The 27,213-nt window shown below is 41.4% G+C and overlaps 1 protein-coding gene across 2 annotated transcripts; it reads left to right on the forward strand.

The window, feature by feature from the left end:
- The first annotated feature begins 5,348 nt into the window (after positions 1-5,348).
- On the forward strand, positions 5,349-27,056 carry tpp2 (tripeptidyl peptidase 2). 2 transcript variants are annotated; one of them, XM_038700845.1, is made up of 29 exons: positions 5,349-5,771; positions 6,620-6,748; positions 6,986-7,081; positions 7,921-8,025; positions 8,169-8,293; positions 8,418-8,581; positions 8,738-8,892; positions 8,990-9,066; positions 9,148-9,275; positions 9,538-9,786; positions 9,904-10,019; positions 10,151-10,322; positions 10,431-10,588; positions 10,682-10,758; positions 10,845-10,951; positions 12,258-12,412; positions 12,628-12,744; positions 12,840-12,940; positions 13,036-13,132; positions 13,223-13,360; positions 13,727-13,971; positions 15,030-15,108; positions 16,886-16,924; positions 17,384-17,535; positions 17,635-17,731; positions 17,890-18,020; positions 21,096-21,345; positions 22,845-22,964; positions 23,126-27,056. In XM_038700845.1, the coding sequence occupies exons 1-29, from the start codon at positions 5,607-5,609 to the stop codon at positions 23,213-23,215; spliced, it is 3,834 nt and encodes a 1,277-aa protein (XP_038556773.1). In that variant the 5' UTR covers positions 5,349-5,606; the 3' UTR covers positions 23,216-27,056. The 2 variants fall into 2 exon arrangements, with proteins under 2 accessions (XP_038556773.1, XP_038556774.1); XM_038700846.1 differs by lacking the exon at positions 16,886-16,924 and having other exon boundaries at positions 5,351-5,771; positions 23,126-23,238.
- The last annotated feature ends 157 nt before the right edge of the window (positions 27,057-27,213 follow it).

A 27,213-nucleotide genomic window follows, 5' to 3' on the forward strand; every position in this document is an offset into this window, starting at 1 on the left:
CCTTTACGGGCCCCACATGCAGCAGCATGGGCCTGACTCTGCTGGATCTCCCCAGATTGTTTCCTACATCAAATAGACTGCAAAAAGCAACATAACAGTTTTATTTCTGTGGAGCAAATAATCTGTTGCTATCCTCATGATCTGATCTTTGTAGGCTGAACTTAAACTGAATTGACACAAAATGTAAATTTATGTTGAGTCTTACAGTATGGCCTCAAAGTGACTGAAAAATTAGACAAAATGTACAAAGGAAATAACAATGCCCCTCATCGCTTAAACTTAAACATCGACCTGATGATTGTTGGTGATTTTGTCTGGTGTTGTTTTATGTTTCAACCTAAATTTACTCACTTTACTTTACAAATTTTGCATTCACTATCTTTGTTATCTATTCAAATTATTCTGTTCAAGAGGATACTTCAGGTGTGCAAATCTCCACTAACTGAAGGGAGGAATCATCATAAATCTCTTGAGAGCGAGATTATCTAATTGTTATGGTCAATACATATTTCTTGAATGGTGAGGATTAGGAATCAAGTCTGTGTCTCTCAGAGATCCACAGTTGTAATTAAAAATGCTATTAGCCTAATGTATTTGACTCACCACCAAACTATTGTCGAACTATCTTGGTGACAGACAAACAGAAAAAAAGGAGGTAATGGAAACACAATCTCTATGGCTGAAGTGGCTATACAGCTAAAAGAGAAGTGTTCTTAATAAAACACGACAGCAATAACCCGGAAAGAATAAGTGGTCCCTGTTTGTCCTGTTGACACTGATCTTGGGCCAAATTTAACAGATGGAAGAATGGACAAGGTGCTGTCCTGCCCGATAGAAGGTGTGTCTGGACAGGATTTAAGATCCATTCAAGTGAAAGGCGCAGGGTCATCATCAGCCCACATTTGAGCCTTCTGGGCCACGCCTCTGAGATCACTATGACCACATTCCTCAAAATAGCCGGAGTCTTGTCTGGAACGCTCTACAAACCCAGCTGGCTGAGCCCAACCCAGTAGAGATGTGGGGCTAAAGAACAGTCATACAGTATGTCTACAAGGAACGACAGTTAGCTGCAGGGCGTCTGCTGCCGGCCAAGGTGTTGGGATTAGCTGTGACTCCTTTAGAACAGCTCTAAATCTAATTAGGCTATATGTCTCATCGCTACTGTTAGCCTGTTAGAGTCTCCACTAGAAGAGAAAATACAGCCTCCACACAGCAACAATCCTGCCATGCATTACAGCTAACTTTATGCAGTAGAGGGGAGTTATTAAGTACATTTAAATGCAATTTAGAGGTACCTGTACATTACTTGAGTATTTCTACTTTATGCTACTTCTAATCAAGTACATTTTCAGAGGGAAATGTCGTACTTTTTACTCCACTACATTATTTGACAGGTTTAGTTTCTAATTACTTTACCAGTCAATCCATATTTTGTCAATCATTTTGGCTTTTGACCCCTTACAAAAAGCAGGAGGCTATCCAGTTGGGACTTTTGTGTGCCTTTGACTATCTCTTCTCAAATGTAAATGCTGCATATATAACCTCTCACAACAAGTTTATTTTGAAGAAAGTCTTTGTGATAGCATGATGGAACAGTAATAATGTAGGTCCTTTATGTTGGCCACATCCTGTCAGCTGCATGTTTGTGCAGCTAGTCGCAAGATGGGAGAGCGATTTGGGCTCTAACTTCATTCAAAGTTGATTTAGCCCAGCAGCTATATTGAAAAGTCTCATCTTGACTATACCTTTGCATGCACAGGTGTAACACCAGTCAAATCACCATAATATAAGAATACAATGCAAGAGTCAAGGATTGCCACTATCATGACACACCAACCAAAGTAGCATCATATCTGCAAGCAAAAATGGGAGGAGAAGAATACAGTTTTTCTTAGCTATTTGCACAGCGTCACATAGGGAAATAATGCTTTAAAGACAGGCATTTATTTCAGTTTAGCTAAAGTGGCTACGCCCTGTGGTAAACCACAAGCCTGTGTGCATGTGTGTGAGAGTGTTAATGGTGTAAAGCAGAGAAGCCCCTCATACTGTGGAGGTCTAAATTATCTTGAGCGAAAAAGTGAATAAGGATATCAAAATATGTGTAAGTGTTAGCGAGGCATCAACCACTATCAGTGCAAGTGTGTGTATATGTTTGTATGTGTATGTGTGTCAATGCAAAGCCAGTGACAGAAAGAGGAAGAGAAGGCAGATGCTGGTTCTAAGCAGATTAGTGAAAGGATGCTCATTGTTATTTTATTATGCACAAGCCAGCCACCAGAGCAGTGTTTGAGGGCGTTGCCACACTTAAAATAACTGTACACTTACAACTAACCCTCTGTACTATAGCTTGTGTTGGGTTTTTTTGTAATACAAGCATACACTGTAACGTACATTGTACACATGTGTATGGATATAATATATGTGAGAGAGACAGAAAGTGCTGAGTTGAACAGATGGTGACTGACGTGTGCAAAGTTAATCCTGGTATTATGAAAAAATGATATATACGTATGGATCACATCTTAGAAGAATGCATGTGATCTGATTTGTGGAAAAAACACAGAAATAAGTTTAATTTAATGTCTCTGGGTGCATAGTTTTCTATAATATATCCAACTCACATAAGCAGAATCTCCATGTTGATCAGATTTGTTGTTTTTGATTTTATTGTTCCCACCCTCATCCATTCTCAACATTGCATCTGTAGGAAATAAAAGGACAAAACGCAGAAATCATGCTGCAGGCTAGAAGTGTGGTTACAGAAAAACTAATGAGCAATATGTGCAGATAAGCCGATAGTCCTTTCTTCCATCCTCAGTTAACCCAGCGATCCAAACATTTATCCAAACACAACCTTTTGTTTGACATCAATGTCCATTATGATGTCCTTAACTATGGGAAAAAAAACAATTTATTTTGAATAGTAGCAACAGTACTGCCAAACATTATTATGAATAACTTCAGTGTTATCAACCCTAAAGAGCAAAGAGCACCAAGTGTTACTGCAGCAATCATACAACTATCAATGTTACAGCACCACCTAGTGTCCGATTCAATCCAATTGCAAGATTTACATAATGGAAGCAGTAGTTCCAAGGCCAGTTTCATTAAGAAATTTTAGACTAGTCTTTTATGCCAGTCCTAATTTTTTTCCTTAGATTGGTTTAATGCAAGTTTGACAGTTTCGTATAAATAAAGACTGACGTCAGACCCCCAGGCTAACTCTGAACTAAGAGCCATGTTTCCATGACAACAACCACTGATAGCTGCTGTTCAGTAGCATCAAATGTGGAAAACATTCATCATAATTTGTGGTTTTCTAACAATGTTGCAGGGTGAGCAATAAGAAGGAAGTTTTTTAAAAAGCGCAGTAACTGGTTGGAAATACACAGCAGTGTCAGTTGTGTTTGTTTGCCTGAGGAAACTTTTCTGTAGCAGAGTCAGCAGAAGTACTGAGCTCTGCCACATGAAGAAGCCACAGCATCTGAGCTCGGCCACAGGTCTGCTCTGAGTTGACATTTTATGCCGTTGAAAGTGTTTTCTATTTTCGCGCTATTGGCAAAAACTTAACAGTAAAATTTCCTTGTCACTGTTGCATTTTTCCAGAAAGCTGCAGGAGTAAAATAAGCTGAGTGTGTGTCCTATTTAAATTATTCAAGAACTACACAGTTTTGCACAAAAGATTAATTTAGGCATCTATGTGAAGTCTGACTATTGGTTTGATCTAAGTCATAGTCAAAGTATGTCTTTGTGAAACTGGCGCGTGGTTGACACAGCTTTTACACTGATTGGATTTCCTGAGCCCAAACAATGCACATTACATATCCTGATGATTCTCCAAGCTACTAATTAGTTATTTTGCTCTTGAAGTTTAAAGACAGTTCAGCTGACAGCTCATTTGATAGTTATTGATAAAATGTCATGCAAATTGTAGTACATACACTCACCTAAAGGATTATTAGGAACACCTGTTCAATTTCTCATTAATGCAATTATCTAATCAACCAATCACATGGCAGTTGCTTCAATGCATTTAGGGGTGTGGTCCTGGTCAAGACAGTCTCCTGAACTCCAAACTGAATGTCAGAATGGGAAAGAAAGGTGATTTAAGCAATTTTGAGTGTGGCATGGTCGTTGGTGCCAGACGGGCCGGTCTGAGTATTTCACAATCTGCTCAGTTACTGGGATTTTCACGCACAACCATTTCTAGGGTTTACAAAGAACGGTATGAAAAGGGAAAAACATCCAGTATGCGGCAGTCCTGTGGGTGAAAATGCCTCGTTGATGCTAGAGGTCAGAGGAGAATGGGCCGACTGATTCAAGCTGATAGAAGAGCAACTTTGACTGAAATAACCACTCGTTACAACTGAGGTATGCAGCAAAGCATTTGTGAAGCCACAACACGCACAACCTTGAGGCAGATGGGCTACAACAGCAGAAGACCCCACCGGGTACCACTCATCTCCACTACAAATAGGAAAAAGAGGCTACAATTTGCAAGAGCTCACCAAAATTGGACAGTTGAAGACTGGAAAAATGTTGCCTGGTCTGATGAGTCTCGATTTCTGTTGAGACATTCAGATGGTAGAGTCAGAATTTGGCGTAAACAGAATGAGAACATGGATCCATCATGCCTTGTTACCACTGTGCAGGCTGGTGGTGGTGGTGTAATGGTGTGGGGGATGTCTTCTTGTCACACTTTAGGCTTCTTATTGCCAAATGGGTATCGTTTAAATGCCACGGCCTCCCTTGAGCATTGTTTCTGAACATATCCATCCCTTTATGGCCACCATGTACCCATCCTCTGATGGCTACTTCCAGCAGGATAATGCACCATGTCACAAAGCTTGAATCATTTCAAATTGGTTTCTTGAACATGACAATGAGTTCACTGTACTAAAATGGCCCCCACAGTCACCAGATCTCAACCTAATAGAGCATCTTTGGGATGTGGTGGAACGGGAGCTTCGTGCCCTGGATGTGCATCCCACAAATCTCCATTAACTGCAAGAAGCTATCCTATCAATATGGGCCAACATTTCTAAAGAATGCTTTCAGCACCTTGTTGAATCAATGCCACGTAGAATTTAGGCAGTTCTGAAGGCGAAAGGGGGTCAAACACAGTATTCGTATGGTGTTCCTAATAATCCCTTAGGTGAGTGTATACAACTGGGCTACTAGTGGACCCTGGCAACACTTTTACAAGACCAGATATTGACACATGGCAGCAATCTCTGATGCAATGCAATAGGGCCATCTGTTTCAGTTTGTGTTGTGTAAAGTGTTTATCAAACTGCCACAAATCAACTGGCACATGGTGAACCTAGGGCCTCTGGGAGCCAGATAATTCAGGTTCCAGCCTTTTACTGCTATATAAGCCAGTATATAAAGGTATGATCAGCAAAAGAATGTGATGATCTGTAAAGGTAGCTCAAATATTTAAGTGGCATTATGTTGACAGGCCTGCTGAATGAAGATTACAGAGAAATGTGGCTGAGCAGCAGCAGTACCGCACGGCCCCTTTAATAGCTCTCCTCCCCGTCTCTCCCACCGTCTTGCTCTCTTCCCCATTTCGCTGCTTTGTTTTCATTGACGCTCTTTTGATCATGGCTGCTCATTCCACCGAAGAACCGTTCCCCTTCCACGGGCTGCTCCCCAAAAAAGAAACCGGCGCCGCGTCTTATCTCACCAGGTTCCCCGAGTACGATGGCCGAGGAGTACTCATCGCTATCCTCGACACCGGCGTGGATCCCGGGGCCCCCGGCATGCAGGTAAATCTGACCGGCTGCCTCACGGTAGCTACGAGCTAATTGGTGTGAGCTAGCAAAGCTAAAGGCCCGACCCATTCACATCATTTGTATAGTCACCCAACGGCAACAGCTAGCTAACTTCGGTATATATACACAACAACTATGACAAAGCTTTTCTGACAACCAAGTCAACACAAATAAGTCAATAGCAAGTGTTTTCTCCTGCTGTGAAATTGTGTTTCAGTGCTACACTAACGTATAATTAATCAATTTAACGTTAGCTAGTTGGCATACCTGCTAAAATGTTAGCTTGGCAGCTAATGTTAACAGCTGAATTTGTCTGCTTCAGGTTTCCTTCAATGACCCCAGTAATTACGGTTTGCCTTATGAATCTATTAAATTTGTTGCCGGTTAGTGACTCGTAACAACATGTTAACAGCCAAGTCACACTGAAATACAGTATAGTCAACTTACCTAGCTAACACTACAATATACTATAGTGAAATAAGAGCCTACCACTTTCCATTACAGTCATGTATGTGTGACTAGATTAGCTGGCCCATCGGCACACCAAATTAAGTTTAACCATTGTTTTTCAACCGTATGGTTTCCTCTTCATTCAGGACTGAGTCGGACCCCTTCAGTGTGTGTAAACAAATGTGTAAAAGGGGGCATAGCTGTTGCAAGGCATTGGCATTGGTTTGTAGATTATCCAGATGTAAGTTTACATTCAAAATGACAGGTGATGTTCTTTTCAGTTTATGATGTCCACAGTCCTCCCTGGTCAGTATAACTTACTGAATAAGTATATTGCATCCTTTTCAGTCAGCCTGACTTTGTCAATTAATTACCCATTACTGCTTCATTAGGTCACAACTGAGGGGAAGCCAAAGATCATCGACATCATCGATACAACAGGCAGCGGTGACGTGAATATGACCACTGTGTCAGAACCTAAAGATGGGACAATCGCTGGCCTCTCTGGTAGAACACTTAAGGTCAGTAGACACTTTTTGATATTAAGACTAATACCTAAAACATGAGTTAAAAGTTGAAATGTTCCATTACAGGGATTGTCCTACATCGGAAATCATCTTGTTTTCATGTGTAATGATTTATTTCATTGATTCTGTATCTCCCATTTTTAATCTAACTGTGGCTTGGCTTGATCACAAGACCTGCACTTCAAGTATCTGTCTTCATATTTATCACACACTGTCATTTTTGTCTTCCAGATTCCTCCTGCCTGGGTCAATCCATCAGGGAAGTATCACATTGGAGTTAAAAATGGCTATGAGTTCTTCCCTAAGGCTCTTAAAGAAAGAATACAGGTAGGAAGATGTTATATTATTACTGTGCTAGGTCTGTCATGGGTTTGATTTTGCACAGAGCTCAGTGCTCTGGTGACATGTGCACAATGACTGATAACCCAATCACAAGCTTCAGGCTCGTGCAAACTACACAACTTGCCGTCTTGTGACGGGAGTCTTGTAGTCATTGTGGCGTTCACACTACGTGACGGATCGGTGACAGAGGGTCACACACTACACGAGCTGACAGCGGCTGTGTCACCCGACGCTGGTCTCCAAACCACGTTTTGTCAAGAAAATACACGTGAAATGTGAAACAGGAAATGACACGAACCTACACACAAAATAGCTGTTGTTTGTTATTATAAAGATGGCAATTATAAAGACAAAGAATATGAGTGAAAGAATGGATTAGCACACGCAGGTAGCAGGGATTGTCTGAGCTACAGAGAGAACTGGAGTTCAGTAAAAAGTGTTTTGTGGTGAAAAAGTAGCTGCCTGCTCTCACTGGCTGGATGTGGATGTGGATGTCGAGTCGGCCGACTTCTCCAGATATTTGGCATGCTAGGTATGTGGCAGACGTCTGCGATGTGTCAGAAATGTGTCAGGAAGCTGTTGTGATGCGTCATTGAGTAGTTCACACATAACGACTGGCAACCGCCGAGCAACTGCTGATTTACTCCCAATCACAGCCTGACGGTCGCTGAGCTCGCAGAGTGGCAATTCGGGCTAAAAATCGTGTGGTGTGAACTAGGCTTTAGATGTGGTTAGTTGCTTAGCATAGATGCTAACATGTGGTTGTCCTGTCCATGCTCATTTTTAAGGTATTTTTGTTGTTATGGAAACTTTTTGTCTGCTAGAAAGAGCGAAAGGAGAAGATGTGGGACCCACCACACAGAGCAGCACTTGCTGAGGTCTCTCGCAAGACGGAAGAGTTTGACCTCTCCCACCCAACGCCCTCACAGGTCAGACCTACAACCTTGTGTTCTTTGTGTACTCTTAAGTGTTTGTGTGCAGTTAATAGTCACAGTAAAGTGGAGTTTCCTCATCTGATTTCTCTCTACTACTGTCTATCTTGCATGTATCCTTCACCTTGCTTCCTCTCTAGATGGAGAAGTTGGAGAAAGAAGAGCTGCAGAGTCAGTCAGAGCTGCTGGCATCGCTAGAAAAGAAGTACAGTGATCCCGGTCCCGTTTATGACTGTCTGCTTTGGAACGACGGCATTACATGGAGGTAAGCCATATCAACTTTTTTTCTTTTGTTATACAAGAAGTTCTTTACCTTTCCTCTTAACTATCTACTACTGTTTACTAATAGCACATTGTTCCTTCACATTGTCTGTTATTGTTCTCTTTAGGGCTGTAGTCGACACTTCAGAGTGTGGAGAGCTGTCCCAGTGCACTGTGCTGAGCTCATACAGAGAGACGCAAGAGTATGCCACGTTAGGAAGTGCTGAGATGCTAAACTACTCTGTTAATATTTATGATGAAGGAAACACACTCTGCATCGTCACCAGTGGAGGTGAGGTATCTCAAAGCACATAAACTATCTCCTCTGAAAAGATGAAAAAAGGTGTTCAGTCTAGCAGTGAGTTATGGCAGATTCACCAGTTAGGACTGGATAATGTGTAGAAGCCCACAGCGTATTCTGCATTTTAACATGCTTGTGCTTTTAAAGGGGCTCATGGGACACATGTAGCAAGCATCGCAGCAGGTTACTTCCCAGAGGAACCTGAGCGCAACGGCGTGGCCCCTGGTGCCCAAATCTTGGCTCTGAAGATTGGAGACACCCGCCTCAGCACCATGGAAACAGGCACAGGACTCATCCGCGCGGTATATTGCCCAGACTCTGTCAAATATAGATTAGCGGTTAACATACGTTTTTGTTGATTCACTCGTCAATTTTTTTTATCTCTCTTGTCACTCAAAGATGATTGAAGTCATCAACTACAAGTGTGACCTTGTTAACTATAGCTATGGGGAAGCAACCCACTGGCCCAATTCAGGGTAAGTATTGCAACAGTGATTGTGTGGGTTTATTTTGTGTTGCACACTATCACTAATCTTTTTTCATGATCTGTCTTTCAGGAGGATTTGTGAGGTGATCACAGAGGCTGTCCAAAAGCACAATGTGATGTTTGTTTCAAGTGCAGGAAACAACGGCCCATGCCTCTCCACGGTCGGCTGCCCGGGGGGAACCACCAGCAGTGTCATAGGTACAAACACTGATGGCATGATCAAGTGCTTACACCTTCAGATTCGGCATCTATAAACAAAATCTTTTTCTTTGTAAAACTGATGTATGTTGGAACACATTAGATCGGACAAATGCTAAAATTAATAGTATAAGCTTATTGTGTAAGTCAAGATGACTGTATATTATTATTCACAACAGGAAACATAGAAACACTGTAGATTTAGGAGTCTTAGCAATTGTGATGATAAAGTAATCCGCATCCTGCTCCCTTCTCTCCTTAGGAGTTGGAGCATATGTGACTCCAGACATGATGGTGGCAGAGTATTCCCTGAGGGAGAAGCTGCCTCCCAACCAATACACCTGGTCGTCCAGGGGCCCCAGTACAGACGGGGCCCTGGGGGTTAGCATCAGTGCCCCTGGTGGGGCCATTGCGTCTGTACCCAACTGGACTCTTCGTGGTACCCAGCTGATGAATGGCACATCCATGTCATCCCCTAATGCCTGCGGAGGCATCGCTCTAATCCTCTCAGGTGCGTCCAGGCTCATGGATTGAGACTAGACGTGTGGATATTTTGCATGTATGTAACTTTGCACAAATGCAAATCTGATGCTGGTGTGTGATTTTTTATTTTTTTGTGTGATAAAAGGACTGAAGCAGTATGGGATCTGTCCCTCTGTTGCTGCGGTGAGGAGAGCGCTGGAAAACACAGCTCTGAAGGTTGATGACATCGAGGTGTTTGCACAGGGCCATGGAATAATCCAGGTAACCTGACTACAGCTGCTATAGTGGACATGCTTCCTTTTCTGTTTCTTGGTCTTAGCATGTTCCTTTTAAGTTTTATTAAGTATTTTGTTATTTCTTTACATTTGTTTGTGTGCCTTTCTTCCTCTCAGGTGGACAAGGCATTAGACTACCTCATTCAACACGCCTCTTTACCCACAAGCCACCTAGGCTTCTCAGTAAGTGTGGGAACACAGAAAGGCATCTACCTCAGAGACCCAGCCCAAATTCTTGCACCCTCAGATCACGGAGTAGGAATTGAACCCATCTTCCCAGAGAACACAGGTACTGTTTATACTAGACAGCCATTTATTAAATTTTTTATTATTTTTACAATGACAAGTGTTTTGCATTGTTTTACACCATCTGTCTTCTTCTGACATCAAATCACAGAAAACTCTGAGCGAATCTCCTTACAGCTACACTTGGCGCTCACATGTGCCGCACCGTGGGTTCAGTGCCCCTCCCATCTAGAGCTGATGAACCAGTGTCGTCATGTCAATGTCCGCATCGATCCTATGGGACTGAGAGAGGGAGTGCACTACACCGAGGTAGGGACAGGAAAGAGCGTAGGAGGAAAAGATGGACATATTTCTGAGTCTAATTAATGTCTGAGTCTTTTTTTATTTCATCATTTTTTTTAGGTGTGTGGGTATGATACAGCAGCACCTACTTGTGGCCCCCTATTCAGAGTTCCAATCACAGTTATTATCCCTGCAAAGTAAGTTTTTAAATCATATACTCTGCCAGCAAGAGGTCTGTGTGTTCGTGTGTGTCTGACAGCTCTCTCTCTCTTTCACCTGTCAGAGTGACAGATAGTCGTAATCAGGAGGTGTGTTTCACAGACGTCCACTTCAGACCAGGCCAGATTAGACGCCACTTCATCACTGTTCCTCAGGGAGCTTCCTGGGCAGGTCAGTCTCTCCGTGTCACTGACCTTCAATCACTAATAGCTCCATTACCATTTTTGTTCATGTTATCAAAAATGTCTTGATTTTGTTGTGTTTCAATTCATACAATGATGAAACATTTCAGTACAGCATGTGCTTGAGGATGAACCTTTCCATTTTAATTCATCTACAGTGAAAATAGAAAATAAAATTATATATCTGCATCTAGGGCTGCAGCTAATGATGATTTTAGTACTCGAAGCTTCTATTGATTATTTCAACGATTAATTGATGCGTCGTTTAAGAAGTACTTTTGCTTGGCGGTGGCGCCCCTGTAATGGGATCAGCTGTGCACGTTTATAGGTGATAGATATTTATTGGTCCTTTCGGAAATTCATAGTGTGTCATACAGAAAACATCAGACCGACAACTTCAACTGACCAACAATCAGACAGCTGCTTTACAAACACAAACATCACCCGAGTACTATACAAGTTATACTAAATGCTCTTGCACACTACATGACTTTCAGCATCGGCTGATGGCCGTGCTGCTCAGACTCCACAACTTGCCGTCTTGTGACGGGAGTATTGGCGTTTACACTACGTGACTGATCGGTGAAGGGGTCACGCACTACACGAGCTGACAGCGGCTGTGTCACCCGACCCTGGTCTCAAAACCACGTTTTTTTCAAGAAAACACACGTGAAATGTGAAGCGGGAAATGAGCGATCCTGAACATGAAACAGCTGTTGTTTTGTTATTATAAAGATGGCAATTATAAAGACAGATGAAATGGGTGAAAGGATGGATTAACACATGCAGGTAGCAGGGATTGTTTGAGCTACAGAGAGAGCTGTAGGTGAGTAAAAAGGTGTAGCTCCCCTACACCCAGTTAACTCATGACTGTGAGGTTACAACTCACGGGCCAAAAGGAGAACAACAAACGCATGTGTGTACATTTTCAGCTGAGGTCTGCGGCTTACTTTGGGTAGCCTTCAACTGAACGATCAATCATGATTTCAGTTAAATGCTAAAGTTGCTCTTACTGTTTCCTTGTCAGTGTGCTATATAGTTATATGGATTTAACGAAGCGTCGATGCAAAGAATTGGCATTAATTTAATCGATGAATCGTTTCACCCCTAGCTGCATCCCTCAGTGTCGGTGTAGATTTTTGCTCTCATGGGGAAAAAATTTAAAACCATCAAATAGGCCACAAGGCAGCAGTAAGAGATGTCACTTGGAATTACTTTCATGTGTTTTTCCAAGTAGAGGTAAATGTGGCTTTTTAATCTTTAACTCATTTCTTCTTCTTGTCTCTCTACTGCAGAGATCACACTGACCTCTCATTCGGGAGATGTGTCGTCAAAGTTTGTTCTCCACGCTGTGCACCTGGTCAAACAGAAAGCGTACAGAGCTAATGAATTCTACAAGTTCTCTTCACTGTTGGAAAGAGGTTCACTAACTGAGGCTTTCCCCGTACTGGTATGTATATTTCATTTATTGTAATCATATATTATATTTGAGTGGGATTTTCTCTAAATATATATTGGAGTTGGCTTAAAGTTGTCAGTTGTATTTCTCTTAGATGACGTCCATTAGTGGCTGGAATGGAAGTCGCTTCATTTCGTTGATGCATACATATAAAAATTACATAATGGTGGACTCATTTCTGCCTGTTTTTTTTGTCTCCTCTCCAGTCAGGTCGGGTAGTAGAATTGTGCATTGCACGCTGGTGGGCGAGCCTGGGCGATGTCACAGTGGACTACAGCATCTCATTCCACGGGCTCAACACTTCCCCTTCACCCCTGCACATAGTAAGAAGAGTACAGACACACAGTTTTGCAACACTGACAAGTAAGCTACAACCCAGACGGTATCGGTTCTCTATAACTCATTTGTATCTGTACAGCATGCCTCAGAGGGCGTCACGAGTTTTGATGTGTCGTCGCCACTCAGGTACGAGGAGGTGTCACCCACTATTACCCTCAAGTCTTGGGTTCAGCCTCTCAGGTAACTGCGCTCTCTCTCTCTCTCACTCTCACTCACTCACATTTTGTTGTTCCACATCAGTGCAGTTGATTGTTTCTTCCCTGTTGTTGGTTTAGGCCCTTAAGTTCAAAGATAAAGGCCCTGGGAATGAGGGACGTTCTGCCTAATAACAGACAAATCTACGAGATTGTCCTCAACTACAGCTTTCACCAGGTACTGCCAACACTGTCAGCTTTTATAGGAGACGGAAATGATAATTTTATTTTTGTATGTGTGTATAATTTTATTTTGCTCTCTCCTCAGCCTAAGAGTGGAGAAGTTACCCCCAGCTGTCCCATGCTGTGTGAGCTGCTGTACGAGTCGGAGTTTGACAGTCAGCTCTGGATGCTGTTTGATCAGAACAAGAGGCTACTGGGCTCAGGCGACGCCTACCCACACCAGGTAAAATGAGACACATGAAGGGCTTGCCCCTAAAAGCCTGGACATACTTGCTTTTAACTACACATTCGCGGACCCAAGATGGCTGCCACATGTATCCTGTGTTCCTCTGAAGCATAGGTTGTGCATGTCTCCAGACATGATCCGGCCCTGATCTGCCCCCTAGTGAATTCAAGTTTAATCTTCCAGGTACACGCAAAGTATGTGGACAATACCGTTTGCGTCACTGGCGCCTGTCTACACCTACGCATTGTTAAAAAGCAAGGATGTTGGGGGCTTAAGATTACATGTTGTGGAAAAGAAGGAGCTGATGCTGGTGTGCACACCATGAGCTAACATATCTCCCCTCTGTCTGTTTTATTCCTCCAGTATTCTCTGAAGCTGGAAAAGGGGGACTACACTGTGCGTCTGCAGGTCCGCCACGAGCAGTCCAGCGAGCTGGAGCGCCTAAAGGACCTACCGTTTGTGGTTTCTCACCGTCTGTCCACCACACTCAGTCTAGATGTCTATGAGACACACCGGGCTGCCCTCATGGCCAAGAAGAAGGCAAACTCTGTCACGTTGTGCCCGGGCGCCACACAGCCCTTCTACATCACATCCCTGCCTGACGACAAGTGAGTCAATTTGATGAGGGACTTTTCTCTTTATAGAAGGATCTTATCATGCATTAAACAAAACTCCTAGGCCTCCTAGGAAACATTCACTCACTACAACTGCAGATCATTTCAGACTCTGACCCTCAAAGTCCACTGAGTCCTCCTGCGTCGCATTACATCTGCGCAGCGGCTGCCGGAGCTAATCGCATCCCAGATGCGCCTCTCTGCTTCACAGAATACGCAGCGGGTATATTTTTGATGGAAGCCGCATCAAGGTCAAGATTGAACCGTGCAGGAGGTCAGACACAGAACGGGATAGAGACTCCGGTCAGTTTTCAAATAAAACACCCGTGCAGACTCCCGATAGTTAATCAACAATAAACACAGTCAAATCAGACAAAAAAGAAACCATTTAACCCCATAGCCTACTTAACCATAGTAGAAGCACAAAAAGCAAGCACCAATTACCGAATCAACAAAATCTAAACATGTCAGCAAAATCAGGCAGGCAAAACGCTCTGATTTTGAAACGCTCCCTGTGGGTTATGTAGCCATGCAGATAACGGAACAATACAGACCCTAAAACGACAAATTAACACTAAGCCAACCACTTGCTCCACTCCTGAAACGGGTCTGAGACACTTCCAGTGAAAGTTGACGCCGGGAAGAGGACGGAACAAAACACTGGCACAGTAGTAACGCAACACGGCCTCACTTGGTGGACTTTCTGGGTTACAGCCTACAGGAAAACCATTACATTTGCTTTGAGATGCAGCTTGTGTGCTGTGTAAACAGAAGAGAATTGTATCATTGATCCAATATGGGGCAGTGGTTTCTTTCAATGTCAGAGAATCAAGCTTGTATTCTCAAATTGAAATATTTCTAAGGACCCCTTATCAAAGGTATTGAACACCAGAATACTCAGAAACACTGCTAGAGAAGTGTGTGTTTGGTTAGCGAAAGCCATCTATTAATAAATATATGAATATCTGTTTTTTGTGAACACATTTTGCTTAATGTTCCTGTGTTTATTATCTCTATGGCTGTCTTTCTCCCTTTTTTGTGTGCTTTTTCAGGATCCCAAAAGGGACAAGTCCAGGATGCTATCTTTCAGGCTCCCTTGTTGTCCCCAAGAGCGAGTTTGGCAAGAAAGCAGTGAGTAGTCTTATTTGTTGTTACCCTCTTCCAGAGCAATAGTCTATCCTGCTCCTCAGGATCTAAAGTCATGGTAGTTTTCAGTCTCCTGTTCTAATCTGGGACTTTAACACGTGTGAACGCGTAACAAACTGCACTGCAGAATATATCTGGTTACCGTGGCTTACTTGCCTATCATTATTCACTCATAAATATGTAACACCCAAAGCACTTATGGTCCTGAGGATCAGGAGTGAAGACCACTGCTCCAGTGCTTGTTGCTTTGAACTTTTTTAAGGTCCTGTATAGTTATTCTCTCTTTACCTTGACCTGAGCTGAGGCTCGTCTGTTGCTCCTTAAATTGGTTTCTGTCCTTTTGGTTACTGCATGCCATTATATTACTTTTCCTCATTCATTTACCTTTGCCCACGCTTCTGCTGTCAGTCCAAATACACAATTTGTTGTTGCCCGTGCTATCACCTCTGTCAGACCAAGAGACACTGGATGTGGTTCTTTATTGGCTCTTAAAAATATTTCTTTATTTTATACTTTGCAATTTAAGTTGCTAACAAGTGCTGCAGCTGTCGGTCAGTTATTAACTATTAGTTGTTTGGTCTATAAAATTGCCAGAAAATGGTGAAAAATGTAAATCGGTGTTTCTCAAAGCCCAAGAAGACGTACTCAAATGTCTTGTTTTGTCCACAACCCAAAGATATGCAGCTTAACTCTCGTAGAGGAGTAAAGAAAGCAAAAAAATATTAACATTTAAGAAGCTGGAATTAGAGCATTTTCTTCAATAACTCAAACCGGTAAATCTATTTTAAAAATAGTTGCAGATTATTAAAAAGTTGACAACTAATTGTTTAATTTCTCTATTGCTGACATCATTAGTGGCTTCTGGACCTTCTCACTGTTGATCTTGAGAAGAAAATTTGTTAGTTAAAATTATGCAAAAAGTTCAGGTTATGTACTATATCTTCACTAGTGTTGGGTATTAACTGACATTTTCCAATGTTAGTGCAGATAGTACCAGTTCTAAAACGATTCTTATTTTAAACCTTACTTTGACTAATCTGACTTTTTCAACGTAGCTAAAGTTCAGTCTTTTCCCAAATTAAACATTCTGAAGGGGGCAATATTTTGTTAATTCAGAAACTATCTGATGAAAGAATTAGTTATGAGATTATGACTAGCTCCCCCCCCCCCCCCCCCCAAAACATTCACTGTCATTTCCACAATACAGATGTTTTGTTGGAGCTTGACTTGAGCTTACTCTGTGTCTGCATGGGCTGCAAGTGTTTTCTTCACATTGCTAAAGGGTTGTTAGCAGCTTTCATGTCTCAGCAGCTCTAATGCAAAAGATCTTCCAGTCAAACTTCAGCACCCATTTACAGATCAGCATTTGTTTACCCAATGTTTTTGATATTGTTTCGCATTGCTGCAGACCTGTGTATTTTTTGTTTTTACCCTCACACACGCAACAAGTCAAATATTCATTGTGAACCCACTTGTAATACTTTACTGTAGTTTTCAGTACTGAGTGACAATTCAGTGCTCAACCCTTGTGGCAGAGCAGGTGTAGGAAAAATAACTCAATCAGATTTGTTAGACGTGAACACAAGATAGAAACCTTGTTAGCAACAAGATTTACACCACTGTACCATTTATTTTATGTGTGGCAGGTAGGTGGATTAGACTCCTAAGTCTTTGAGTGAGGATGAAAGATAAAATGAAGAGAGAATCCTTTTTGGTGTGTTTGTGTTGTCTCTTCCTTACTGTGTGTTATTCTGACCACCAGGGGCAGGCCTCTGCAAAACGACAAGGAAAGTTTAAAAAGGTACTGGATGAGCTAGAAACACTGTACAACAGAGCGTCCACTGCTCTCCTATCATCAGGAAATGGCTTATTCCTTACCTTAAGATGGGATTTGTTATTTCTTCATTAATTATGTCAAAGCATGTCAATATTGCTGTATTGAAATATGCAACCTTCTAGTCATAATAGGTATTTATTTTGATATAGAGTAGTTAACATTTTCTGGTGGTCAGTAAAATTATTAATATCGACATCAGTTGACATTGAACACTACTTGTAATAACTGGGTATTAAAAAGCATTTTTCTGAACTGATTTAAAGAGGTAACCAGAAGGAGTTTGGAGTCAGGACATGACATTGGTAGGTTGAGGGTGAGAATTTGGGATGCTGATTCAGAATAGTAAAAGAGGTCATGGATATTGTTGAATGTGTCGGTTATGTATCGGGATGACTAAACAAATTTTCTTGTGTGTTCGCTCAGGATATTGTTCCAGTCATCTACCACTTAATTCCTGCTCCAAACAAAACAAAGAACGGAGGGAAGGAGAAGGACAAGGAAGGAGACAAAGAGAAAGACATGAAGGACGAGTTTGCAGAAGCTTTGAGAGACTTAAAGATTCAGTGGATGACAAAGTGCGCACAGTTAATTATCTGGTTTGACACATTGCTTGCTTTGATGTATTCTTTAAATTCTCTGATAACCATCTGTCATGGTATCTCTTTGCTGTTCAGGTTGGACTCCAGCTCCATTTATGATGAACTGAGGGAAAACTACTCAGACTACCTTCCGCTGCACGTGCAAAGACTGCACCAGCTGGACTCTGAAAAGGTAATGGCACACACCAGCAAGAGAAAGGGGAAGTGGAGGATGCTCCGATAGGATTCCAATCTCAGGAGCATTAAATTTGTTTGTGAGCAGAGATCGCTGCATAGTTTAGACTCAAACATCTGGAACAGTCATTTCTCCAATCTCCCGTTTGAGTTCAGGAGCGCGTAAAACGTCTCAGGGAGGTGATATCGGCAGCTGACATCGTCATCTCCCACATCGACCAGACGGCCTTGGCTGTTTACCTCACCATGAAGACAGACCCTCGGCCTGATGCCGCTTCTATCAAAACGTATGTAAATTACAGCAATAAGTCTTTGTGCATTTAACATTACAGAATATTGCTAGCTAACAATATTACAGTATCTACAATTACATTTTCCTTTTTTTAAATTATCCAGCATAGAACATGAGCTAATAGATAACAGTAGCAGGGTTTCCCACCCAGATCCTGACATCTCACCTCATGATCAAGTTAGTTAGGATTTGACAGCCTGTACAATAGCTAACAGCGACACTGTAACTTTTGAAAGAAGAAATAATACACCTGAATTTACTTCAATACAGTAAGTAATTGTTGGGTCTCTGTAAATAATACAGTACGGTCTAGACCTGCTCTATATGAGAAGCGTGTTGTGAATTGGTGCCATAAAAATGAATTGAATTAAGGGTTTTAGTTGTGCCTTTTAATTGGTCGTCTGGTACGACCAGTAGCTCATGGTGACTAATGTTAGCAAACTTATGATAGATGTTGCCTTGTAAGTGATAGTAGTAAGTTAGTTTGCTGATTGTGTAACTCCCCTCAACCTTTTCCCCAGTTAAACTACATTTTAGCAGTTACCTTGTGGCTACTGATCAAGGCTGGAAATTAACACCCGCCAAGCACCAAATCGCAGGTAGATTTTCCGTTGAACGTATTCGGTAAGATATCGCCATAATAATAGCTTTTTGATGGTAGCTAACAGCGGATCAGTGTTGTTTTTTGTTTTGCGTCACACTTAAATTGGTCCCCGCTGGACAATGGGATCTATAATCATGTAACACACGGATTATGGGCGTTCAGTGGTTGTTGTTTATGTTCTTTTTAGGTTGCTTGTGTTTTGATTGATGTAGATTTGTAAGGGGGTGGGCGTTTAGGGAATTGGAGTCGTGAGCAGTCAAGTCGTGCTTGGAGTACCTGGAGTGTTTTTAGATAGCTAGCTACCCTGCTGTTTCCCCCAAGCTTCTCCCGTATTTTACCATTCTCTCCCTGTATCCTCCCGTTAAAATATTTCCCCACAAATCTCCCGTTTATTTATACCCGCTGTTTTCTCCCCTCTGGTAATGCCGGTTTCGACCAAAGGAACTATACCTCGGAACTAGGAACCTTTGGAGGAACTCACTGCATTCCCACCAGAGGGACCAGGGTCTAAAAGTAGTTCTGGGGTCTTCATTTTACCCCCTAAAAAGACCCTGCTCGGGGGTAGTACTTTCCGAAAGTATTGGGTACTTTGGGGGGTGGGGCTTGCCTTGCAGTGAATTTCTGAATGGGCGAGTAGAGACAGACGTGAGTTCTGCAGCTGATCTGCTGCTCTTGTGGCTGGAAATGTTTTAATAACCTTCCAAGCTGTCGCAATTTTATTTTTGTGGTGTTTTATCTGTGCTAGAGTTATTTTAAGAACTTGATGTTTTTATCCAGTTTGTTATCCACACATGTCTTGCGGATGTCTGCCTGAGATCGTATGTCAGCATTAAATTTAAAGCTGGGAAATAGCAGCCAGCGTTCAGCGGTGTGTTTACAGCGAACAGCTGATGGAGTTACGCCAAATACTGGGTCAGAAGTTGTTGTTGTTTTGGGTTTTCATCAGTCAGGAAGCTTCTACAAGGAGACGAAATCCGTCTCCTCCTCTCCAAAACAAGCGGAACAGCTGATTACAGCAGGTAAAGCTCGTTAAACATCCCGTTCCTCTGACGCAGGCGGACACAGACATGATGCTGTTAGCTGATCTGCTGATCTCTTGTTGGCTGGAAATGTTGTAATAGCCTTCCAAATTGTTGCGATTTATTTTTGTGCTGCTTTCTCTGTGCTGGATTTATTTTAAGAACTTTATGGCTTTATCCAGTTTGTCATTAAATGTGTAACGAACTTTATTGCGTGTCTCCTCATTATAGCTCCCACACAAAAAGCTGCTATACTTTGTCATTATATTCCAGTCAAATCTGATGTTCATTTCTAAATGTTGCTCATGGATAGTGGTACAAATAATGATGCCTGTGCATCGCTGTGTACAGCCAGGCCTACAGCCTACGTCAGCTGGTTAATTTGCCTAATCTTCGCAGGTCTTTAGACCACGGTGGAAATGCACACAACAGTGGGCTGAAGGGACCTTTTAGTTCCTTGAAAATAGACCTGGGGACTTAAAAGTCCCTGGTGCTTTTGGTCGAAAAGCGCCTATGTAGAACAGCTGACAGTGACGGGAAGTCAGCGGCACACCAAATAAAACAAGAAGAAGAACAGCAGCCCAACAGTTTCAGGACAGATGATGCATTGCTAGACAGAGTATTTCACATGCATTTGCCCCTAAAATATTACATGCGAACCAGAATAATGATTTATGATGCTCTAGTATAAACTACAACCTCCAGTTATTTTTGTGCATGAATAGTTATGATTTTTTTTTGTCTTAGCATTAATAAATTAGAAACCAATGCAGACTGTTTTTCTTGCACAAGGATTAATAAATGAAAACAGCCCACAAGTAATAAAAGGCCTATAGTAGTGATATACTTTATATGAAATTATAATGAATATAGTAGCGGGGGTTCCCTTATTTTCAAATCCCGATGTTAATACATAATGTTAATGTTGGTGACATTTACCAGGTTTAGTAACCAAACCAACAACATATAAACCACTGACACAAACGAGGCTGAAGCAGAAGATAAAACAATTATTAATTGATAAGGGGGGTTTAAGTTGAATGATAAGCATTTTGTAAGTTTATAAAACAATTTACTGTTATTTCTTAAGTACATTTAATAGCAAAATAAAATAATTTTGCTTCAAATTTCAATCTGGCATATTATTTTGGCTGGTAAAAAAATATACAGATGGAATTTTTTTCATCTACCAGTCCCATTGGCAAAAGCCAAAAAGTTAATTTCCACCCCTGCCACTGGTCATCAAAAGATACATAGTCTCACTAAATATGTGGCATTCGCTGTGGAAAAACGTTCATCTACTCTCTTTCCTTAAAGCAGCACTTTTTTATTTTGTAAGTGTATTGATTTAAAAAAAAAAAAAAAAAGTGTCAGCCAATGTGGTGAGGCAGCCCACCTCTGCTAGAAAACACTTTGAGAAACCCTGACGTGTTTCAATATGTTTCAGTGACATGGAGAAGCAGAAGTCGTCTCTGCTGGACGCTCTGTGTAGGAAGGGCTGCGCTCTGGCTGACCAGCTCCTGCTGCCCCCTGCATCGCAGGACGGCGCCGTTGCTGTCACCACGGGACAAACGGCAGCAGAGGAGAATGTGGAACAGATGGCCAGCAGTTCTGATGACATCCTGCACAACGTAGCTAAAGCTCTGATGGATACATTTTGGGAGGTGCAGAAGTGGGCAGAGCTAACTGATTCCAAGGTGAGTCAAATGTTTTTAGAAAATGAAGGAAAGGCCAAAGTAGTTCCACTGTAATGGAGGACAGTGAAGTTAGCATTTACTTTTTCTAATTAGGGCTGGAACTAATGACTATTTTGATAGTCAATTAATCTTTTGATTATTGAAACGAATAATCGACTATTTGGATTATAAATCGCAAAATGACACAATGCCTCTCATTTAGCTAGTTGCCTTTTAAATTAAACCTGAGGTTGTTTTAGGCATGTGCTAATTAACAGTGAAGACGATGAAATAAATATTGCTTTCAAAAATGCATCTTTTAATGAACGTTTCTGCTGCAGCAACAGAAAGTTCCACTGAGATCACGTCCTGATAAGCAGCTGATCTGCTGTTTAGTGACAGAGCAGCTTTCACGCCAGTACTGCAACAGCGCGGGACAAACTGACAATATATACAAAGAAAGGAGTAACGTCATGCATTACATTTGCCGAATTTACAAGAGGGGATCAATAATAACGATTTTGTAGTAGACAGCGTTTGACAACATTTATATAGTTTCCCCTAACTCAACAACTCACAAAACTCCGTGATGTTTTTAAGGGACTTTGGGGCGAATTACCCGCCGCCTCACGCACAGACAGGAGAACTGTTTTCTCTTCTTTAGAAAGAATGAAATTGTCCGGTGTTGTCTAATTTTGCGCAATCGGCAGCAACACATTCTCCAGCTGGGAACGTCGCCATGATCGATGCGTTAATTATGATTGTAAAGTCGAGACACATCTGAAATGTGAACACGGCCGTTGTGTATCATAATTATGTGCTACTCACAGCACCATTACTGTAACGATCACTCAAATTGACCAACTGTATAGAAAACGTTTCAGCTCATAACGTAAAGTAACACGGCTTTAACGTGAAGCTAGCTCGCGAGTCGTCATCATCCACAGAGACGCGACGTTACGCACCTCCTCTTCAGATGCTCCAGTGTTTCCAGGATAGCTCAGCTTTGCTGCACTTCACGACCTTTCTGGCTGTCTGAAGAGTGAAATGCTGCCACACTCTGGAGGTTTTAGGTTGAAGGTGAAACTGTAGCTCTGATGTTGTTTTAGTAACGTTACTGTTCACATCACTTTACTCTGTTAAGCTGACAGTGTTGCTACGGCCCGACGACGTCATGAACGAAACCCAACGAGTTTTGTCGACTATGTCGATTAGTTGTTGCACCCCTATTTCTAAGTATTGTGTGTTAATAACCATATATGATGTTGTTCCCATCCCCTTTCCCGTGCTTTTTTTTCTCCCCTCAATTCTCCCCACAATCTTATAACATTGTATCATCAGTCATGAGGACCAAACTTGAAGGTCGTACCTAAAACAATGTGATTTCCTCTGGTTTCTCTCCTGAAAATGTGAATTTGTTGGATGTTCTGTATGTAGCCATAAAGTTAGCCACTCTATATGAATTCTATAATTGTTAAGCTAATAGAGTTTGTTTGTCTTCTGTCTTTTTCACTGTTCAGGTGTTGATGTTTTCATACAAACACGCCCTTGTGAACAAGATGTACGGACGAGCCTTAAAATATGCTTCAAAGATGGTGGAAGAGAAGCCCAGCAAAGAGAACATGAGGAACTGCATCCAGGTATGAGAGCAGTGACGGCAGATATCTGTTCAATATAATAACATATTGGCTAGATATTTTTGACTGCTAACTCTTGAAAAAGTAGAGTAGAATAATATGTGAATGAAGAATGTGGTCTGAATCCCAGCTGTGTTCCCTTGTGCTTCCTTTTTGTTTTCCAGCTTATGCGACACCTCCTGTGGACACACTGCGCCACCTTCAGTGAGAACTGGCTTCCTGTCATGTACCCTGTGGACTACACACCATTCTAGGCACACACACACACACACACACACACACACACACACACGTGCGCATGCATGAGCAGCATGGCCATACATGGTCCATTACATGGTAACTTCAATATCATGTCCCTCAGGGTCACATGGTCTATGCATCCGGTTTTTCAAAATGTAGATGTAGTTGAACACCAAAATAAAGGATAACGCTGAGTGTAAATAGTTTGATGCACTCGACACATTATAGGGTGAGGGATCAAGTTCATCCTGTCTTTTAATGTCTTGTTAAACATCACCATTGAATGCTCGAAACTCTCGCCAAGGTTTGTTGAAACTGTAGCTCAGTGCTTTCTTTGTTGGGTGTTGTCCTTTTTATTTTGGTGTCATCTACACAGTTGGAGGCGTACACATCCACCCATCTTCATCTGCCCGGACTCTATATCTTATAAATAATCTATTTCTCCTGTGTTCCCCTGTGTAAACACTGTAAAAGGGCCATTGTGGACTCCAGGGACTCATTCCCAAGTCTATTTTTTATTTTTTTTAAAGTAACTGTGACCCCTTCTACTCACTTTCAAAACATCAGAAAAACTCATAGCTGGCCATTGTGAGGATAGGAAGGACTTGCTTGGACAGAACTGTGTCTTTTTCACTTTTATTTCTTTGTTTTCTGACTGTTCCTATCAGGCCATGTTGATAAAGTTAATATTTAGTCATGTCTGTCTTTTTAGGCTCTGACTCGTGTGCACAATCTCAAAACACACAACAGTATTTAGGTGCCTTTCTACACGTACCTTACCTTTTTTCTGATGGGATGAAAAACAGTGCACGGGTTCAGTAACGTCGGTGAACACTCAGCCGCATGCGGTCATTTCACCCATCAGTCTTTGGTGTCAAATGTGGTTTTTGAAGCTCATTTCGGCAGTATGACGTGTCCGTGCACTGTATGCAGGCCGTCAGTGACTTGTCAGGAAATTGGATGCCACAAACCGACTTTCACAGCTTCTACTTACCCCCAAGAGGTGTTGGCCCCCAACTTCATACTGCTGTTACCTGAGCAGCACATTTGACCACCATCAAACAGACCTCACTGACATAACAGATGCAGTTTTGGGCAGCGGTAGGATGTTCAGATCAGAATTCATTGTAAAATGTTCACTCAGTGTTGGACGTTTCTCTGCAGCATTCAGAATGTTGCATTTGTACACAGTGTCATAAAATAATGTACATACACATAACGTAAAAATATTAAGAAGCAATAGGTATATAATACAAATATTATTCTAATTGATGTATTTTGCATATATGCATGTATTCTAGGATGTAAGGAAAAATACATAGTTTTATTCAGGAGCAGATTTTAGTTTGTCTCAATTTGGAAGATTTTTAAACCCATGAAAGATTCTGATGGTATCCAGTGTTACTTTCATGAGTGTGTGTTTGTGAATGACTTTAAGTGTACTTCTGAGCATATTTTGTGTGTATGATCATTTTCACCCAACTGAAATGATAGCATTTAGAGGGGGTTAAGCATGAGTATTGTTGTTTTTTCAGATACCTTATTTACTTTAAAGGACCATGCCAGTGGTTTTATACTTTTCTGTCTGATTTACTACAATCACACATACTTAACATCACTGCTAAACATTTTGCGTATTATGTTATTTTAGGGCACGTGGCCGATGGTTTTCTTCAAAATATAATGTCAGCAGATTTTTTACACTTTCTTGAGTTGTATAAATCCATAGTGAATACCAAGTTGGCATTAAAGGCCTTGAAAACCATATTTCTGCAGTTTTCATTATTTCCCGTGAGAGATTTCTGCTTTTGTCTGAGCTCTCAGTGGTTTGAGGTGTTTTGGGCATATTTCTGAGCACCAATGAGGATTTATCAATATTTCACTGAAAACGTGGCAACTGTTTCGGGTGTTTATGCTTATGTTGCCACTGTCAATCAAATCTGATCAAACTACACCCACACAGTCCTGATGAAGCAGATTAGCTGAGTTTTTGAATGTTAAACTCTTAATAATAATAGCTAACAATGTTTGTCCCACCAAACTAACTGATCGCTGCTTGTTTAGTGATGAACACAAAATGTCATACATCAAATTTTCAGGGGATTTCTTTAATCAGAGTTGCAAAATCGCTGCTTGGCACTGCAGATTGATTTGAGAAGTCTTCAGTGCTTTACACTCCAAAGATAATGCAGCTATGACAACAATGAATGCAGACTTGATGTTCACTGTGATGAAATACAACTTGAAAGAGTACTTCACTGATGTAGTTTTTAATGTTTTTAAGTATCACAATTGATGCAGCAGAAGCAGAGATGATCTTTTTTTTTATTCCACACAGTCTTCTTTGCAACCGCTGTTCAGAGTTTCAGGTGTGTTATGCTAGTAGAGGCTAATGTCGCCTGCTGCTAGCCTCAACCAGAGATGAGGAGCAGGCTACAGAGGTCTCACTACTTTGTAACTCCACACCCCCAGATTCTTGTGTTTTTGAACTTGTATTCTTCATCCCCATTGACTCAAATGACATCATTTGAGGACATTTATCAGATGTTATGCAGCTCCCTCTGGAGCTACAGGCCGCTATATAGAACTTTACAAATTCAGTAATTCTCCCCAAGACCTGTTAACAGATTGTGTAAAATAGGTGGAGTTTTCTTAAGTTTGAAGAGTATTTGTATTTGATGTCATATGGAAATTAATGGGAAACAATGACTGTACAGAATGGTTGCATTTGAAAAAGTAAAACTTTGCCACAATCAAGATAGCAGCTAAAACTTGTAAAAACACTGGTATGGTTCTTTTTTTTTTTTCTTTTTCTTTTCTTACCTCAGTGAATCATGTAATAAATAAGGATGCATAGCTGTTTGTGTTTGCAGTGCTAGTACAGGAGAGAACCATGTTAAAGATACAAACTATATCCACTTTATCTTTTGTGTGTCTCATCAAAAGAATGATTCCCAATGTTAAGCTGGTTTAACTGTCAAAAGAATATGAAGGTTTAAAAGTTTTACCAGAAGGGTACAAAAATGATAAAATTGGACATAATATACAATAGAAGGATTCATCCTCAAATTATCAAAACCAGTTTATATGATGGCTCTAAATGTCTGGTTTCATCTTGCCCTGATGCTGTTTTAAGTTTAAGGTGCATGCTTAACAATGTAAAAGCAGCTTTCATCCTCATCAGAGTAAATCTTTTCTGGGATGTCCGTACATGCATAGCCAATCAGTAGTCACAACTCATGTTTACCCAGGGCTAAGAACACCTCGCATTTCTGTTTTTAGCTGTGACTTGTATGCACTTTCTGCAGCAGCCTCAGCACAGGCCTCTCTGGGTGCGCAGGGATTTACTGCAGTCAGTTGGGTTTTGTTTCTGAAACAACTTGTGCTCATCTTTACTTTTTGCATCTTATTTTCTTTCTTTTCTTTCCTCTCTTCTCTTTCCTGTGTTTGGGGTTTGGTTCAGACAGATGTCACGTTCAGGGCTCAGGTGTCAGTACGCGTTGCCAATGACAGTCTCTCCGAAAATGGCCTTAACTTTCACCACAGGACTTGTACCGTCCATTTCTGGCACCAAACAGACTTCTCATATCTGTTGCTCACACTCCGCTGGTGTCAGGAAACACTTCAGAAATGCTCCTTCTGGATGTTGAGTGTTTATTTATAGTCATAAAATCTAGTAAATGCCAATATTTTACAGAATGTTATGAGATAAGGTGGTATGCTATGTATTTTATACCCATTCTTCCTCGACAACGTGGAAAAGACCCGAGTTACCCGAGTCACGCTATTTTGTGGTCACATGGAATTAAGTCACAAACAAAGAAAACGACACTGAATAAAAATAATTTGGAAGAATAAAGTGTTCCCTGGTCGTCACTTTTACATATAGAACAAATGAGATTTTCAGCAACGGTCTCCTCCGGGAGTTTCAAACTGTCTGATAATGCATCAAAATTAGAGAAGCTGTTTTGTTAATATGAATTATACAATTTTACTATTTGCGTTACCCTCT

Source organism: Micropterus salmoides, unplaced genomic scaffold (assembly GCF_014851395.1).
Source record: "Micropterus salmoides isolate LMB-PRFRI ecotype aquatic unplaced genomic scaffold, ASM1485139v1 Ms_hic_scaffold_6, whole genome shotgun sequence".
Taxonomy (NCBI): Eukaryota; Metazoa; Chordata; class Actinopteri; order Centrarchiformes; family Centrarchidae; genus Micropterus; species Micropterus salmoides.